Raw genomic sequence first — 17,446 nt, 5'->3', positions numbered from 1 at the left:
TTTGTCTCAAAGCTACCAAGTTTGTGCAATAAGTGGAGGGGATGTCATCCCTGTTCAATAAAAGCTGAATGACATTCAAGCTGATTTTCTAGACCACTGAGAAAATCTTTATTTACAATAAATTTCAATAAAATTTGCATAAATATATTCGCAATGTACAGTCTTCACCTCTGATTTCTTCGTGTCATTTTCAAAGTTAGTCTGTTCTGTTCTCAGTGCTCCTTTCGGAGGCCAGCGTGGAGCTGACGTTGGAAGGCGGAGGGGTGCTGGCTGGTAGCCGGGGGGCGCCCGAGGGCTTGTGGTAGTCTGATCGCACCTCGTCCAGGGGAGCACGGTCTTCGGCCCCGTCCCTGCCCTCCAGTTTCTGCTCCATGGTGGCCACCAGGATCTTGAGCCACGTGTTCTCGGTGAGGAGGTTCTCTGAGGCATCGGCCAGCTCCTGGAGCTTGCGGGTCACCTCCTCAAGCTCCCGGGTTTTCTGCTCGTACAGGGCCTGCAGCTGCTCGCTGTGCAGCTGCAGCAGGCTGTGCTGCCTCTCCAGCGTGTGCCGCTGCCGCCGCAGCTGCTGCTCGTCCCTACGCGCGCTCGAGAGCCGGGCCTCCACCTGCCCCTGCGCCTGCTGCAGGGCGCTGATCTCCGCCCTCAGCTTCTGGATCTCTCTCTCCAGATGGGAGATGTGCCCCTGCTGCAGGACAGCCTCTCTCTGAAGACACTCTTTGGTAGGAGGGTTAACCAAGTTCTGGGGGGCAGAAGCAGGGTCTGAGTGATGCAAAATGAACCTCAGCAGATTTGGAAGGGTGATGGGAAGGTCTTCGGGGTATTTCACACTTAGGTCCTTTCTGGAGAGAAAGGGAAAGGAGTCAAAGAGAGTCACACCAACATTCTTAGTCCAAAACCAGACTGCGGCCGAAGGTCAAGCTGCTTATTTCCTACCAAAAGGAAGTCAGCATGGAAAATGTCATCTGGCAAAAAATTTTCTACAAAGCTGAGGATGTCCCATATGCTGCTTCTGTAATTAAGGTGGTTTATCTCAAAGGTGTGTCTGTTCCTGAGGACAAAGAGCTCAGTTTCTGTTCACAACCTTCCAAGAAAGATAAGAACTCAGGGCAGAGGGGCCTCCGTGTGCTCTCAGACGCCCAGTGGCGCGTCAGGAAGGGTGTCCGGGGGCACGACTGCCACCCATGTCACTATTGTGGCCATGGACAATGCTTGGTGAGATAGGAAAAACCTCCAACACTCAGCCTGGCCCTTCAGCGAGCATTTATTACACATTATCCGAGGCAAGAGTTCTCAACTGGGGTAACTGTACCCTCCCTTCCCCAGGGGGCACTGGGCAACATCTGGAGACACATTTTATTGTCACGATGGTGGAGGTGCTACTGGAGCCCCACCCTTGACAAACAGACCAAGGGGCTCTGAGGAATTAAGGTTGCCGGGCCCTGAGAGCAGAGAATAAGGAAGGAGGGTGACATATGAAGGGGATTTTCCCCAAAGCTTTGCTGCAAGTCCTGATGTACAAAATTCCTTTTTAGAACTTGTCATCCAATTGTCTGATGACCAAAATTTCTACCACAGATACATTTACCTGTGTACACACCACCTGGCTGCAATAAATCCAAACCAGCAGCTTTAGCATGAGGGGGGCAGACACCACCCAGTATTAAAGGAGTGGAGGTGAAGGGCACGACTCCGGGGCCCACCCACCTCCAGGGCCTCACAGGACTCCTCTGTGGCCTGCACTGCCTTGTCTGTAAAGGGGGGAATACGAGTCTCATCTACCCCAGAGGACTGATGTAAGGACTGCATGAGTTACCTGATGGCTCAGGGAATGTTAGCTTGAAAAAAAAAAAAAAAAAACCAACTACATTGTTCCTTAGAGAAACTGACCAGAAATCCCTCATCAAGAGCTTGCACACCCTCTCCACACACAAAGCCAGTGGCCAAACACCTAAGAAAAGACAAAAGGTGTTCTATCAAAGGGTAGCCCTTTCCCTATGAAATAAAAATCACAGGGAAATTAAAATCAGGATACGTCCCATTTTATATGTTTATGGAAACTTTCAGGTAAATGGAACAATTTTTAAACTTTGGGGGTAAGTATATAACCACGTCTTCCTTTAAAGCATAGTTTTCTTAACATGTAAGCTTTCTCCAGGTGGGACCTCCCAGCCATTCAACTGACAACTAAGAACATCCTGGCCCCTATGAAGCGCGGGTGAGGACGGACAAGCCGAGGCTGGATCCACCCCTAAGTTCTGCAACACAACCTGGTCTTCTAGGACTGAGCAAATGTGAATCATCCTCAGCAAAGAGCTTAGTGTGTGTACCTGGAGGCATTTACAGGCCAGAAAACGATACTGGTAAACATGCTATTTTAGAGTTTCTGGAGCAATCTCCATGAACCTACCTGATGGGTGTGCTAAAATGCTTTCAAACTTCTTAGAAGTAGCAAGGATACAGAGCGTCAACAAACTGCTTCCAAAATGGTAATCATTTTGAAAGTGTAGTGGTAAAAAGGTCCCACTGTTTATGTGACTCTGGTCTAAGTTCACCAGGAGTATGTGTACACACTTCTAGCATGTAAAAGGCTAAATACAAAATGACCAATGGGGTATAAGTTACCTGCTCCAAAGAGGGGCTATAATACTGAGGGAGGGTGGGCTGCTCCTCTAAAGAAGCGAGGTCCTTCCCCAGGGGGCACATCAGAATGAACCCCCCACCCACTTCTGATCTCCTGGCCCAGGGCCGGGCCAGAGCACCTGCATTTTGGAACATCACAGAGTGGGGGAAGAAGAGTGGTTCTAAGGTGCCCCTGCACAAGAAGGCAGCCCTGTTGGGAGCAAGAGGTAGTCCAGGCTGTGCACTGTGGCAGAGGACAAGCTCTTTCCTATGGTTTCTTTCATGATCATAAAATGCAAACGATGTGCTCACTGAGGACAATTTGCAAAGGATATAAAGAGCATACAAGAGGCACCCCTGTGACCAGTGGTAACCTTCACTCCTCCAAAATTATCGTCGTCAACATCTTGACACCTTCCCTTCTGCACACATTTTAACCCAGTGCATGTGTAAATTTATATTTTACCAAAACGCGTATATACTTTTATATTCTTTTCACTAAAAATAACATAAGCATGCGCCCTGTGAAGAAGGTCTTACTGCTTGTTATCAGTTTTTCATTTCCTCTTTTGTGAGCTATCAGCTTTTTGCCCTTTACCTTCTGAGTGAACACTCACTTTGGACCAGTTAATGAAGAGCTTGCTTCACTTCTGATTACCATTTATTTTTAGGAAATAAGAAAAATTCCATTCCAAAGCAGTAAGGCTTTGGTTTACCAAGCTCTCTGCATTAGAATGGAACTGGACAGTCTACTCCTGTTCAGTATTTACTCTCTTGACTTTTCAAGACAAGGGAACTAGGAAGAGGCTGTAGCAGCGACCTTCCTGCAGGGCATGGAAAATGAGCTCATCTCTATGCTGACTCCAGCAGGCAACCTCAGAATGAAAGGCACTCGACCCAAACGCGAAACAATTCCAGCTGCTGAGAACCTCTTTGTGCAAAGGCATGTGCTGGGTGTTACGACGTCAATGTTTTTTCCAACTATGATTGAAATTTGAAAATTATGGTGTGTTAAACTTCATGCCCCACCTCTGTCCCACACACGATGAAATTACTTGTGTTATTGTCCACGGTTCCTGGACCGTGTGGCACCTGCTGAGACACTTCTTACAAAGAAAAAGGCTCGTCACAATACAGTCAGCAGTAGAACTGGGTGAGTCACACTCTGTTTTCAGTGCGTGATTTGACAAGACCCTACTACCACAGGAAGTATTCCAGCAAAAATTCTTTTGAGATAAGGGGGAAAAACCAAGGAAATGATTCACTACACATGAAGGAAGCACTCTCTAGAGAAGCATGAAGAGCACGGCAGTGGCTGCAATAAACGGTAAAAGCGAGCGCCAGAGAATAAAAGACATGAGCTAGGGAACGTCATTAAAATCATCCTGCAAATGCTTTTCCCTTTAAAGATATTGTCAAAGCCATGTGACTGGGTCCCTGAGGACCCATCCTTTTAAAAACAAACAGGAATCTGTACCAAGAGAACATCTGGTTTATCAGGCTTTAAAAGGCCAAGAGTTAATTTCCCTTCTACCAAAACATCTGGATCCACATTCGCTGCCAGGTCACGTCCCCTTGCTAACGGCCCATCCCTGCTCGCTGGGCTTTCAGGGAAGCTGCCCTGATCACTCACCTTGAAGCACCACTTAGACAAATGTGAAGAGATCAAGGTGACAGCCCCATCAGGTGACATTCACAGAAGTCTGCACACCTGGGGAGAAGGCTTCTTGAGCTCCAGTATGCGGATGCAGTGGGTAGGAGGGCCTCCGTTTCCTCCTTATACCAGGGGGCCGAGGTGGCCGTCCGCAGGGCTCAATGATAAATGACTCATGTGGAAGCGGGCGGGCCGGGCCTGACTCCCCGTGAGGCCCAACAGTGAGCTGTTGTTTTGCCCCACGTGAACCTGGGGCTCTTTGCTGTCAATCTCAGCACTCACTGTGTGCTCATAAGGCCAAGAAGGTGAACAAGTTCCAGTGGCCACATTCATACTTGTGTAAAACACACTCTTGGAGGGGGCAAACTTAAAAACACTACCACACCTGACATCATGACACCAAAGCCCTTTGACCCTTGGTTCCCAGTGTCACATTTTTTTAACAATACATTTTATTCTAAATACTTTAGTAATAAATAACGATGTACATTTCACTTCTGTGAAGTACCTTAAACCCATTTCATTTTCAGCAAAAGAATCCCATCTGCCCAAATATTGAAAAAATTCAGCTTTACCTGTTACAGGGAAAAAATAAGACAGTAGGAAGACGGTCAACCATAAATTCCCAAGGAAGATCATTCTGAGATACATCAATCCTGGCAAAGGGAAAGAACAGAAAAAGCAAAAGATCAGCCCAAGAAACTCCAACTTGAAAGGATCTTCTCAAATAATTGAAGAACCCAGGGCACTGTCTGCGCCCACACAAGACTGGCCCCTGGCGGTGAGTGCACCACAGGGTATAAGGCAGGCACAGCTTCTGGGAGAAGCAGCGAGACTTCCAGGACGTGCAACTGCCCACCTAACTCAATGAGGGAAATGTCATGTCTTGAAAGTAAACGTAGAATCCCCCCTCAAAAAAGTCTCGCTGACACCTCAGGAGTAGTCCACACACCTAATGAAATCTGGGCAAGTACCTTAACCATTGAATCAGCTCTGGAAAAAGGAAATCATTGAGCAAAACACATTGAGCCTCTGAAAATGTAAGAAAACAAGATAAGGAAGATTATATTCTATATTCTGTTAAGCCTAGACAGAGGCCAAGAAAGTTGTGTTTTCTTAGCAGATTTTAGATGAATTTTCTAATACAGGAAATGACATCTGTGCTAAATGAGCCAACCTGTGCTTAATTACCACTGAACTAGGTGGGGGCCCCTCCTGCAGTCTGCACTGAGCTGGGCCTGCAGGAATTTCTCCCCACCTGCCCCCAGGGACTACTCAGTTGAAGCAAAAAGAACGTCCCAGAAGGAGGAAGCGAAGCAGCAGGGCTGCTAGGCCAGGTGTCAATATTCACAAATAGTGCATAAAAAAGGTGGAAATGTTTTGAATCATTAACTTGACAGGAGTTTTCAGAAAAGTATAATTGGGGGCAGAGTGGGGAGGGGGGGAAATCAGTGCCTTGCATTTGTCCAAAAGGATAAAATACACTTTAAAAAAATTGACATAACCATGGCTTCCCTGGTGGCGCAGTGGTTGAGAGTCCGCCTGACGATGCAGGGGACGCGGGTTCGTGCCCCCGTCCGGGAAGATCCCACATGCCGCGGAGCGGCTGGGCCTGTGAGCCATGGCCGCTGAGCCTGCGAGTCCGGAGCCTGTGCTCCGCAACAGGAGAGGCCACAACAGTGAGAGGCCCGCGTACCGCCAAAAAAAAAAAAAAAAAAAAAATGACATAACCAAATCATAATGGTTTTAAATAGCTTCATTAACAGAACAGTACTCCTGCCTCTCTGTCTGTGAAAGCCTACCAAGAACATCAGAGTTTCTATTTTTTAAACAAATGGTGTTGAACAGTTTATTTTATAATCAAGTGTTTCTTTCTCCTGATTTTTACTTCAAAGAAAAACCAAACTGTAAAATTAAAAGAAAAACATTTGTAAACATCCACTCAGAACCCCATTGTGCTAATCGGGACCTTCTTTCTGGGATTCTCATTCAGGCTTTGGTGTATATGCCTACATACTGATAAGAGCAGCAATCATATTTCATACTCTATTCTTTTCAGTTAATTGTATGAAAAGCGTTGTTCTAACGAAGGGGTAAAAATCCCATCAAATGCCCAACCATAATTTACTTAACCATTTTTCTACTGTTGGATATAAATAATGCTGCAATGACCAGCACATGCTTCTCTGGAAGTCCTACTTCCTTAATTTCCCAAAGTGAAATTAACTGGATCAAAAATGTATAACCATTTTTGCTAAAATGTTGCTAAAATGCTTTCCAAAAAGTTTATGCCAATTTACTTATTGTTAGCTACATCTGACTGTGCCAATTTTATTTTATCAACACAAGATTCTATCACTTAAGAGTATTCCTTAATTTAATAAGTGTAAATGACACTTTGTTATTGTTTTAATTTACATTTACTAGATTATAATTTCCCCACTTGTTTATTTACTCTCTTCTCTTACATGAAAAGCCTGTTCATGACCTTTCTTCACACGGCAGTCCTTCTCAGCTGTTATTCCCTCCATCCCCCATTTTTTTAAATTGTGGTAAAATATACATAACATTTACCATCTTAGCCATTTCTAAGTGTACAGTGCAGTGGTATTAAGTACATTCATAATGCTGTGCACCCATCACCACCATCCATCTCCAGAGCTCTTTCATCTTGCAAAACTGAAACTGACCCCATTAAACAACTCCTCCCCCTTCCCCTCCCCCCATCTCCTGGCAACCACCATTCCACTGTCTCTATGAATCTGACTACTCTTGGTGCCTCATATAAGGGAAACCATACAGTGTTTGTCCTTTTGTGACTCATTTCACTCAGCATTAATATCCTCAAGGTTCACTCATGTTGCAGCATGTGTCAGAATTTCCTTCCTAATTTTTAAGGTTGAATAATATTCCATTATATGTACAATCCACATTTTGCTCTCAGCAGTTTTAAACCATTTTAATTTCTCAGGGTCTGGAGCATGAACACCTGATTCTGAATCCTGCTCCCTCATTTACAGGTTGTGTAACTCTGGGCAAGCTGCCTAATCTTTTTGAGCCTCAGTTCCCTCCTCAGTAGAAAGAGAGTGGTAATCATACCTGCTCCACTGAATGGTCTAAGGATTAAGTCAGATAATATGTATATATAAAAATCTCGGGCTTCCCTGGTGGCGCAGTGGTTGAGAGTCCGCCTGACGATGCAGGGGACGCGGGTTCGTGCCCCCGTCCGGGAAGATCCCACATGCCGCGGAGCGGCTGGGCCCGTGAGCCATGGCCGCTGAGCCTGCGTGTCCGGAGCCTGTGCTCCGCAACGGGAGAGGCCACAACAGTGAGAGGCCCGCGTGCCGCCAAAAAAAAAAAAAAAAAAAAAAAAAAAATCTCGCAGCATAGTAGCTCCTCAAGTGTGGCTCTAATCATTACTTACAGCATACACAAAAGGTAAGACATATATGCTGTAAAATACAGCTACCGTCCTTTGTAAGTCAGTTTTATTTTCGTTGCACATTTTTCTAGTGAAATCTGTTCATCTTTCTTGCATTATTTTTTCAACTGCTTCATTTTGCCAAGTTTTCACCTCTCAAAGGAACTAGCAAATCCAATATTCTAGCTTCTGTTATTTTTTTCTATGATTTGATCTTTTATATTTAAGTTCTATCTGAAGGGTTTTTTTTTTTTTTTTTGGGTGGTGGGGAGAAGATATAGCTTAAATCTAAATAATTTTCATCTCAGACTGCCTACCACCTGATCCAAAAACTCTTTGAGCCTTATTTTTACAAAACAATGGTTTAACATTTTGTTTGCTACACATACACATACAGTACCAAGGAATCACAAAACTAGAACATGCAGGTATCAGCCAATCTTGCCTCTTACTTTTAGGAATGAGGAGGGAAAGGAGGGCTGGTGGGAAGATTTGCTCCAGGTCCCAGGGCTGGTTGGCAGCACACCAGGGACTGGCCCCCTTTTGCTGGGCCAAGGCCCCAGTGCCATGTATTCCAGAAAGCTGGCCACTTGGGGGGCTATCTGAGCAACCAGGTCAGCACTAATCCCTCAGAACTGCACTCACCCTCCTATGAACTCAATCAGGACTAAATACACTCAACATCATGGAAGGAACACTCAGCATTCATCAGGAAAACTTTGGCTCCAATGAGGTTTTGCTCACAGCTTTAAGCTGACAATCAACCAAATCTTACCCAAGGTCAACAGAAAATGGGCAGACCCTTGCAGGCCATAACGGCTAAGCCATAAGGAGGAGTGAAGGCAGGCACCCAGCGCTGCAGCACGGGCTTCCTTACCTCGCCACAGTGAATGTATCCGCAGGCAGGAGCCGAGCTAGCTGGATAAAGACGTGATTGAGGGCTGGACAGAAGCCGCACCACTGTGCATAATAAAGCAGCAACACGTCCTATGGGAAGAGGAAGACGGCTGTTACCGGGCTGCTCAGGTCCTCACTGTGCTTAGAACCTGGCAGGCATTCAATAAGTGTTGCTCATGCACAAATTACAGTGAAAATTTAATCTTCAGGTATTTTCAATTACGTGATTTATTTTTTTTTAAATAAATTTATTTATTTATATTTTTGGATGCATTGGGTCTTCGTTGCTGCACGTGGGCTTTCTCTAGTTGCGGCGAGCAGGGGCTACTCTTCGATGCAGTGCGCGAGCTTCTCATTGCGGTGGCTCCTCTTGTTGCGGAGCACGGGCTCTAGGCACCTGGGCTTCAGCAGTTGTGGCGCGCGGGCTCAGTTGCTCTGTGGCACGTGGGATCTTCCCAGACAAGGGCTCGAACCTGTGTCCCTTGCATTGGCAGGCGGATTCTTAACCACTGCGCCACCAGGGAAGCCCTATGTGCTTTCTTAAGGACGTTTTACAATCACAAAACCACCATGTAATTCACATGTTCTGCAGTAAGACTGTCATGTGGTCGATCTTTTGTACATCAAAACCAACCGCCCCCTGGTGGCGCAGTGGTTAAGAATCTGCCTGCCAATGCAGGGAACACGGGTTCAAGCCCTGGTCTGGGAAGATCCCACATGCCGCGCAGCAGGTAAGCCCACAAGCCACAGCTACTGAATGAAGCCTGCGCGCCTAAAGCCCGTGTTCCGCAACGAGAGAAGCCACCTCAATGAGAAGCCCGCGCACCGCAACGAAGAGTAGCCCCTGCTCACCGCAACTAGAGAAAGTCCACGCGCAGCAACAAAGACCCAATGCAGCCAAAAATTAATTAATTAATTAAAAAAACAAGCAAACCAAAAAAACCCAACTGCTCACCCCGATGACTGCAGCTTTGGAAATTATTATAATAGGGACAGATGGCTTGATTTTTGCCTCGCTCCTGATTCTATACCTGTTTTTGAAGGACTACTTCCCAAAAGGTATCAGTTGTCACTTCAGTGATTAAACGCTGAGATGGGAACTGGGCAGAGTCACTTCCAATAAGATGCCTTTTCAAGGGACTGTAGAGAACGCTGAAGTTTTGAATGAAAGACTCTAAAAATAAGGAGAAAATGAGATCAGTTCTTCTCTCAGTACAAGGAGAGTAGCTGGCCTACTTTAAACTCTACATTTAAAAAATTGGGCTGGCTTCGCAGGCCCACATTTTTAACACTTCACCTACAGGCAAAACCCTGAACGAAGCCACCCGGGGGGACAGGGGGTAGCTTTGGCAGTAGTAACTCAGCAGACAGCACTTTAGCTAACAAAGCACCACTCGGTGTTCCGTGTTCTACTATGCAGGGACTAGGAATTCGATGCTCCTTTTAAAAACAACACTGGTCCACAAATGGACACCTGAGACTGTATAAGTCATCAACACGCCACCATGGAGATTTCAACTATACCAAGACCTTTAAGCATAACTACTGATGCAGTAATTGCACAGGCTACTGTAATGGGGAAGGTGTTTAAATACTCAGTAATTTAAGGATAAGGAGCTATATGGTTTTTGTTTCCTTTATTAAAGTCCTTCAAGTTTCTTTCTTAAAAGGTTAAGAAAAATAAACTCAATTATATTTGGTGGAAAAACACATAAATAAAACCCATAAATAATCCCAAACCCTAACCTGAACCAACAGTTTTACCCTCCCCACCAACTCTACTATCTTCAGATTCCTTTGTATCATCTGAAGCAGCACTAATCTGTTTCACTTCTTTTTTTCTTTTTTCTCTCCATTGGGAGGCCCTAGTGAACAATGATATGTTTCGTGGAGGGAGGAGGAAAGGTGGAAGGTCTTGTGAAGAGAATCCGTCATCAACGTCTGACTGATACTTAGTTGGCTATGTTTTTGAAACATAAAACTAAGAATTATTTACTAATCTGAATGAAGCCTACATTCTGAAACTGACCCAGAGACAGCTGACTTAAAAGTCAACTCTCCAAAACAACAACGATGCACAGTGAATGTTTTTGGACGAGGACCCTGACAAATTTTGTCACCAACCACAGCACAAACAACAAGAGAGCTAGATGTTTCAGAGGAGATAACAGAAGACGAAAAGAAATCGGAAGAAGGCTTCTTTCAGATTACCATTAAATTCAGGATGCACACATCATGAGCTAGCTCACTGAATGCTTGAGTATTAGAACAGAATGCAGGAAAATCCAATAGACACTTACTTTAAAAATACAGGCTTGTTTCATTTTCAGAAAACTCAGTACAGTAAAATGTAACTTTAGGAAACATGAATTAGGAGCAATTTATAGTATCAAAAGAGTACACACTTCATAAAGTGACTGGTCACAGGGTTCCTCTAAGCATTCAGGAGGCTTCGTGTTTATAATATAAAGCCTTTTATTAACATAAGCCTTTTAACGTGTCTAATGTAAGAAACGAGCTTCACCTGGACTTAAAGGACGGCAGCTAAAATGACTATCATTTAGGGGCTTTGAGCTTACTCTTGCTTTCATACTCTCCAAAACTTGAAAATAAAAGGTTTCCCTCCCCACCAAATTCCTCCTGTCTCCATTTGGCAAATGCTAACTTTCCCCCATGTTTCCAACGAGGCTGAACTAACACGGCTTTTGAATTCTCACTTCCTTGTGTGCACATCAAGGATGGCAGCAAAGCCCTGGGAACAGGACAGCATCGGTTAGTTCACTGCTGCTGCCAAGCCTAAGGATGCACTCCCATAATGGGGCCTTACCCGCCACCCCCCCCCCAAAAAAAGTGGGTTTTGCTGGTTTGCAACCTGACACTTGTTTATTGCACTTGACACTTGTTTGTTACAATCTAGGCACCCAAGGTCAGAGCAGCATTTCTCAACTTGTTATAAAAGAGCAGCAGAACAAATTAGGTCTGGTGGCCTTGACGCCTAGACAGTTAAACCTGTGAGACAAAAAGGGGGGCCAGGCGGTTCTATCGCTTCACTGCTTTCTGTTTAAGTACCTTTCGAAAGAAGCCGCTGTTGGGGCTCACGTTCATCAGCCCCTGGGGAGTTACCACCCGACCCGCTCTCCACCACCCTGTCCGTCACAGAGGCCAGGTTCCCCCCGGCCGCAGCTCGCGCCACCGTGGAAATGCGGCAGGCGCTGCCGATCAGGAACGCTGGACTCTTAGCCCCCAAGGGCTAAGTGACAAACTTATCCAAAATTTGGAGTTAGGAAGTTTCTGTTCCATTTAATATACAAAATTAGCTTCTTTTACAATTATGACCAGCTGCAGTCTAAAGATTTCAAATGCGCTAAGAGCCAACCGTAATGAGATTCCTAAATAAAAGTTACCTAGGTTAAGTTAAGCAAAGCATTAGGCTTGGGGAAGGAAACTGCCCACAGTACCTAGGGTGAACTTCATAAGAGCTTGTTTTGGATCCAAGACATAGTGAGACTCTTCTTTCACGTCTACAATTGCAGCAAATCCTTTCACCCGAGCAGCGCTCGGAGCACCCAGCCTCTCTGCATACAACCAAAATAAATTGGAATCCAAAAGGTAGATGTTCAGGGTCTTGTTGGTTCTGCAGCTCAGCCCTATGAAGCTTGTGCTATCCACGTCCAGTTCAGGAAAGAGATACCTGTTCTCCTCAATGTGAGGAACGGAGCTTGGGCTATCAACCTCACATTTCTTCTCAAGGGAAGAAAATGCAATGGTTGGGGTTTCAAAGACATCTTGTTCAGAATCAATGAAGCCTGTCACGCCCCTGTTTATGGTCCTGCAACATGCAGTATAGTAGCTGAAAGGGCTGTAGAAACTTAGAAAATTCCTGCATTCTATGCTGCCTGATGCCACATGATAAAAGGTCTGCTCCTCGAGGTAGAAAGAATCCAGAGCTGCTGCCATCTCGAAAAAGCTGCACTGGGGCACGCCGACCGAGCTTGGCCTGAGGCCACCAGTGGTCTGGTTGACACACAGTTCACACACGTTGTGGGTCCTGGAGATGGAGTGCCACTGGGGCAGCACCACGGTGTTGCAGCAGGGGGACTCCGTTATCAGCGGCGGGTCCGGCAGCTGGGCCGGGGGCTCAGGTGCCAGAGACTTGAACACCGGGGCGTCCACTCGCCTCAGGTGCTGAAGGAGCCGCTCCACCACCTGGTCCCCGTGACAGTTGTTGTACTCCAAGGCCACTTCGGTGATCTGAAACACAGGGCGGAGCTCATGAGAGGTGTGGGGGTGACTGAGGGACAGACCCCGTGGCTCTTAGACCTGGAAAGCATCTTGTCTGATTCACAAGAAGGAACCCTGGCTGGAAACACAGCATCAAACAGGAAGCTGTCACACCAAAAGCTATTAACAAAGAGGCTTGGGTTATTTTTCAGATCCTGTCACTCTGTTAACAAATACTGAACCGCCTGTTCAGAGACGGAAGGGGTCTTAGAGGGAGATGTCAGTCCACCCCATGATGGGGTGAAGTGGCTCATGCCACGACACACATCGAAGAACCAGGAACAGAATTTAAATCTCAACGCCCAGTTGAGTGCACTTTCCTTTACATCCTTAAAACTCCTCCAGACGATGTCTTCTTTCTTCATCTTAAGTAACAGTCTAAAAATTTCCCAAATATTTGATCCACTTGTTGATCCATCTAACAAGTGGATCAAATATTTCACAGCATATGTTTCCAAATAAATTCATGCCTCACAGGAGGCTACGAGTTCAGCCTCTTCCAAACCATACTCATCCATCTCGCCTTCCTCCTCCGGTACCACCCTTTCTGGAGAATGGCATCATCAAACTGGAAAAATCAGCTGACCCTCAATTTCTCCTCTGCATCACCCAAGCCTCCAATCCAGCCAGCTCTGACTTCAGCATCACGAAGCGGCCCCCCTTTGCACCCTCACAGTCACTGCCTCAACTCAGGCCCTCACGTGTCACAGAGCGCCCCCGTTTTCTCTCCCCCGCCTTAACTGAGCCTCTACACTGCCACCACTTATTTTTTAAAATACAGCCCTAGCTAGGGCTTCCCTGGTGGCGCAGTGGTTGAGAGTCCATCTGCCAATGCAGGGGACACGGTTCGTGCCCCTGTCTGGGAAGATCCCACATGCCGCGGAGCGGCTGGGCCCATGAGCCATGGCCACTGAGCCTGCACGTCCGGAGCCTGTGCTCCGCAACGGAAGAGGCCACAACAGTGAGAGGCCCGCGTACCGCAAAAAAAAAAAAAGTGTGTGTGTGTGTGTGTGTGTGTGTGTGTGAGAGAGAAAACCATTTAATAAGTGCTTTTCTAATTTAAAAGAAAACCGAAATTTTATAACATATGATACTTATAGACATAGTTAATTTAAGACATATGCGTTTGTACAGAAAAAGATTGTTTGAATAGTTCTTCGGCATAAAAATGGTTACTTTAGATGATAAACCAGTGTTTTGGTTTTTTCCCCCACACAAAAACATCTCAGCCCTTTTTAAAGGATAAGGCTCTGGCAGCACATTACGCTAAAAAGGTCAAGCCCGTATGATTCATAAATAGCCCAGCTGCCCTCTTGCCCCATCCTGGTACTACTTTATATTCAAAGACATAATAGATTACCACCCCCAGTCCCCCCCACCAAAACCCACAAAAATTCAAGTACAGTCAGCCCTCCATATCCTCAGGTTCTGTATCTGCAATTCAAACAACCATGGATCGAAAATATTCAGGGGGAAAAATGCCAGAAAAGAAAGCTTGAATTTGCTGCACATAGGCAACTATTTACATACCATTTATATTACATGAGGTATCGTAAGTAATCTTAGAGACGATTTAAAATATACGGGAAGATGTGCATAGGTTATATACAAATACTATGCCGTTTTACATATGGAACTTGAGCGTGTTGGATTTTGGTACCTGCAGGGGGCCTGGAACCAACCCCACTGTGGATCCCAGGGGACGACTGTATTTACCATGGGCTTTTATGAAAAGTCCAAGTAGGAGTACACTGAGGACAGCAAAACTCCTTACGAGGTCTTCCTTCCTCATCTCTTTCATTCTTAATGTCTCTCACAAACGAAGCAGCCATGTAAAGGATATTCTTAAGTGAAGAAAATATTTTATACAGTAATGCCCCTGAAAAGTGAGGAGTTCTTAGTTTTCTCCTATAAACTGAACCAGTTTTTACTGTTATATTCCTTTTTCATAACAGGCAGTTTTGAAAAGGCACTCCAGTTACATCCCATATGTGAATCACTTGATGTCACATTTAATTTCATGTGAACTAATAAGGAAAATTTGGCAAAAAACTTTAAATGTTTGCACTATAAATGCTTCCTTCCGTTTTCGTTAATCGGAGAAATCTGTAAGTCTGGACAAGATGCCTTTGTCCCCCAGACTCATACGCAGTAGACGCCTCAGAGCAGCGCTGTGAAAGCTAAGAAACCGGGACTTCCCTGGTGGCGCAGTGGTTAAGAATCTGCCTGCCAATGCAGGGGACACGGGTTCGAGCCCTGGTCTGGGAAGATCCCACATGCTGCGGAGCAGCTAAGCCTGTGCGCCACAACCACTGAGCCTGCGCTCTAGAGCCCGCATGCCCAGAGCCCGTGCTCTGCAACAAGAGAAGCCACCGCAGTGAGAAGCCCGCTCACCGCAACTTGAGAAAGCCCCCGTGCAGCAACGAAGACCCAATGCAGCCCAAAATAAAATTAATTAATTAATAATAAAAATAATTTTTAAAAAAACAAGCTAAGCACCCACAGAGTCTCTTCTGGCTGCGCTAAGAATTTCTTTTGATAAGCACACTGAGATGTCTCATGAACTCTCCGCGACTCTCTGGAGACACTGGGGTCAGGGGCCTGATGCCACGCACGGTGCAGGCCGTGCTCTCCCGGGGGCGGGGTGGGGCACGTGTGTGGAAGAGCAGCTGCCTGGTCCCGGCCTGGGCCTCACAGGGCGGTCCCCATATGGCCGTCCCTTACTGACTGACCCCCGCCCCGACTCTACAATGACCACTCTCTTCTCGACGAGGCAGGCCTCCTCCATCGCCTGCCCAAAGTTGGGCCTAAAAGCATAATGGAAAAATAAGGCTTAAGGCTTAATTCTTTTGGGGTCAAGGAGCCTTTGAGTTTAGAACTCACCCTCATGTAAGGGACGTGTTCACCCCTCCCACCCTGCCCAACCCCGAGGATGACTTCCTTACTTCTAGTCACTGTGTCACTCTTTCCATGGTCACATGCCCCACTTCCCATCCCCAACACCACCGTCCAAGTTCAGCATCTTCCTACTTCTCACTTTTCTGGAACACGGCTGCTAGGAAAACTTTAATAATGGTAACACAGCTCTGCTGACAGCGCTCCATTATCAGACTTTGATGGCTGTGATTACTCCTGGAGTCCTCAAAGAAGTACTCAAAAGCCTCTCCTCCAACGTTTCTTTTCTGGGTCTTCTTCAACCAGTCCTTTATGGAGACCATACAACCTATCCTGTTTCCTAATATCTAAACCAGTCGCCCCCTGCCCACCCCCGTGCCTTTGCTCAGGCTATTCCTTCCCTTAAGTTTCTCTCAGCCCATCACAATTCTGGCCACCCCTGAAGGCCTGTCTCAAACACTCACCCCTCCCGCAGCCCCCTCCTGCCTCCCTCCTGCCCAGCCCCCAACTTCCCGGGACAGCCCCCACTCTCCTCCAGTTCCTCCTGGGGCTGAGCACACTCTGCCTTGAATTACAAGCAGGTTCTTGCTCCCCTACCAGACAGGCCTCCGAGACCATGAGACCAAGGCTCCGCCTTCTCCATCTTTCTCCACCGTGGCTCCCTGGCACAGTGCTCCATAAGCGTTTGCTAAAAGGGCCTGAAATGAACAGGGAAATGTACTGCACTTGGCTGAGTAATCCATAACACTGCTAAGATGCCACCTGGTTTAACCACAGGCTGCGATTAGGGACTCTCTTCACCTCACAGGGACACTAAGAGCCCAGAGGAAAGGAGCTGTGGGCAAAACCTTGATAAACAAAGACAGAGGAGTACGGGGAGATGGGAGAGACACTCACCCAGAAACAAAGAGTTGGAAAGCAAGTGTCTCCCACCAGGTGTCTAAATCCAAGCACAACCCCCCAGAGGAACTGGGCTCCAGTCACAAAATACCACCCGACCCAGAAACCCGACATGCCCAAGCCAGACAAGACAGAACTCTCCAGGAGGAAACTTTAAAAGTTAAAGTAAAAATCCACAACCATGGCTGATACCTTGGTTGAAAACCCCACCTTTCCTACAAAGAGCTTTAAGGGCTCTTAATATTAGAGTGTCTTAGTAAAGAAAGAGTGTCTTAGTTCATAAAATAACTGTGTAGTGAAGATTTTCTAAAGAAATTAAGTCTTATTACTTCAAGTCCTCCCTAATCAGAGAATAAACAAAGCTATTTCATCCTCTCTTCTTTCCTCCTCTAAGCCATGGTAGCAGCATCCACTTAGAAGGCCCCCAGCAGGGATAATAACTTCAACAAAGAGGCTCCAGAGCAGCCAAGTGAGGGCTCTGGCCTGGCCTCCCGGCTCCCTCAGGAAAGCAGGCCATCAGGCTCACGTGGAGGGCTTGGGAGAGGCAGTATCTAGGCAGCCTGGCCAGTGATTCACTGGCTGCCTGAAATTGGTTTTGGCCAATTAAGGGATCCTTGAGGGAAGGAAAAAATAAACCCCCAGTAAATCCAATTTAGCAATCCCACGCGCTCTCGGATGACTGTTATTGCTCTCTCTTAAGTGCCTCCGAACGATCCCACGTATAAACTCACACCCAGAGACAGTGAATGCCCCAGATGAAGCAGAAGAGGCAGCAAGGA

At 46.4% G+C, this 17,446-nt stretch overlaps 1 protein-coding gene across 3 annotated transcripts in view; it reads right to left on the bottom strand.

The window, feature by feature from the left end:
- Window positions 1-84: 84 nt before the first annotated feature.
- The window catches only part of TXNDC11 (thioredoxin domain containing 11), a 67,268-nt gene continuing 49,906 nt past the window's right edge, over window positions 85-17,446 (bottom strand). For all 3 annotated transcript variants that reach the window (XM_081256610.1, XM_081256608.1, XM_081256609.1), the window contains 5 exons: window positions 12,050-12,842; window positions 9,623-9,765; window positions 8,572-8,681; window positions 4,849-4,929; window positions 85-839 (listed from right to left, as the gene is read on the bottom strand). In XM_081256610.1, coding sequence (XP_081112736.1) covers window positions 197-839; window positions 4,849-4,929; window positions 8,572-8,681; window positions 9,623-9,765; window positions 12,050-12,842 — 1,770 coding nt within the window. In that variant the 3' untranslated portion in view covers window positions 85-196. The remainder of the gene's footprint in view (window positions 840-4,848; window positions 4,930-8,571; window positions 8,682-9,622; window positions 9,766-12,049; window positions 12,843-17,446) is intronic.

This window comes from Mesoplodon bidens (assembly GCF_964165515.1).
Source record: "Mesoplodon bidens genome assembly, chromosome: 15".
In the NCBI taxonomy this organism is placed as follows: domain Eukaryota; kingdom Metazoa; phylum Chordata; class Mammalia; order Artiodactyla; family Ziphiidae; genus Mesoplodon; species Mesoplodon bidens.
The sequence above is the reverse complement of the archived record's forward strand: the minus strand, read 5'-3'. Positions and strand labels throughout refer to the sequence as shown.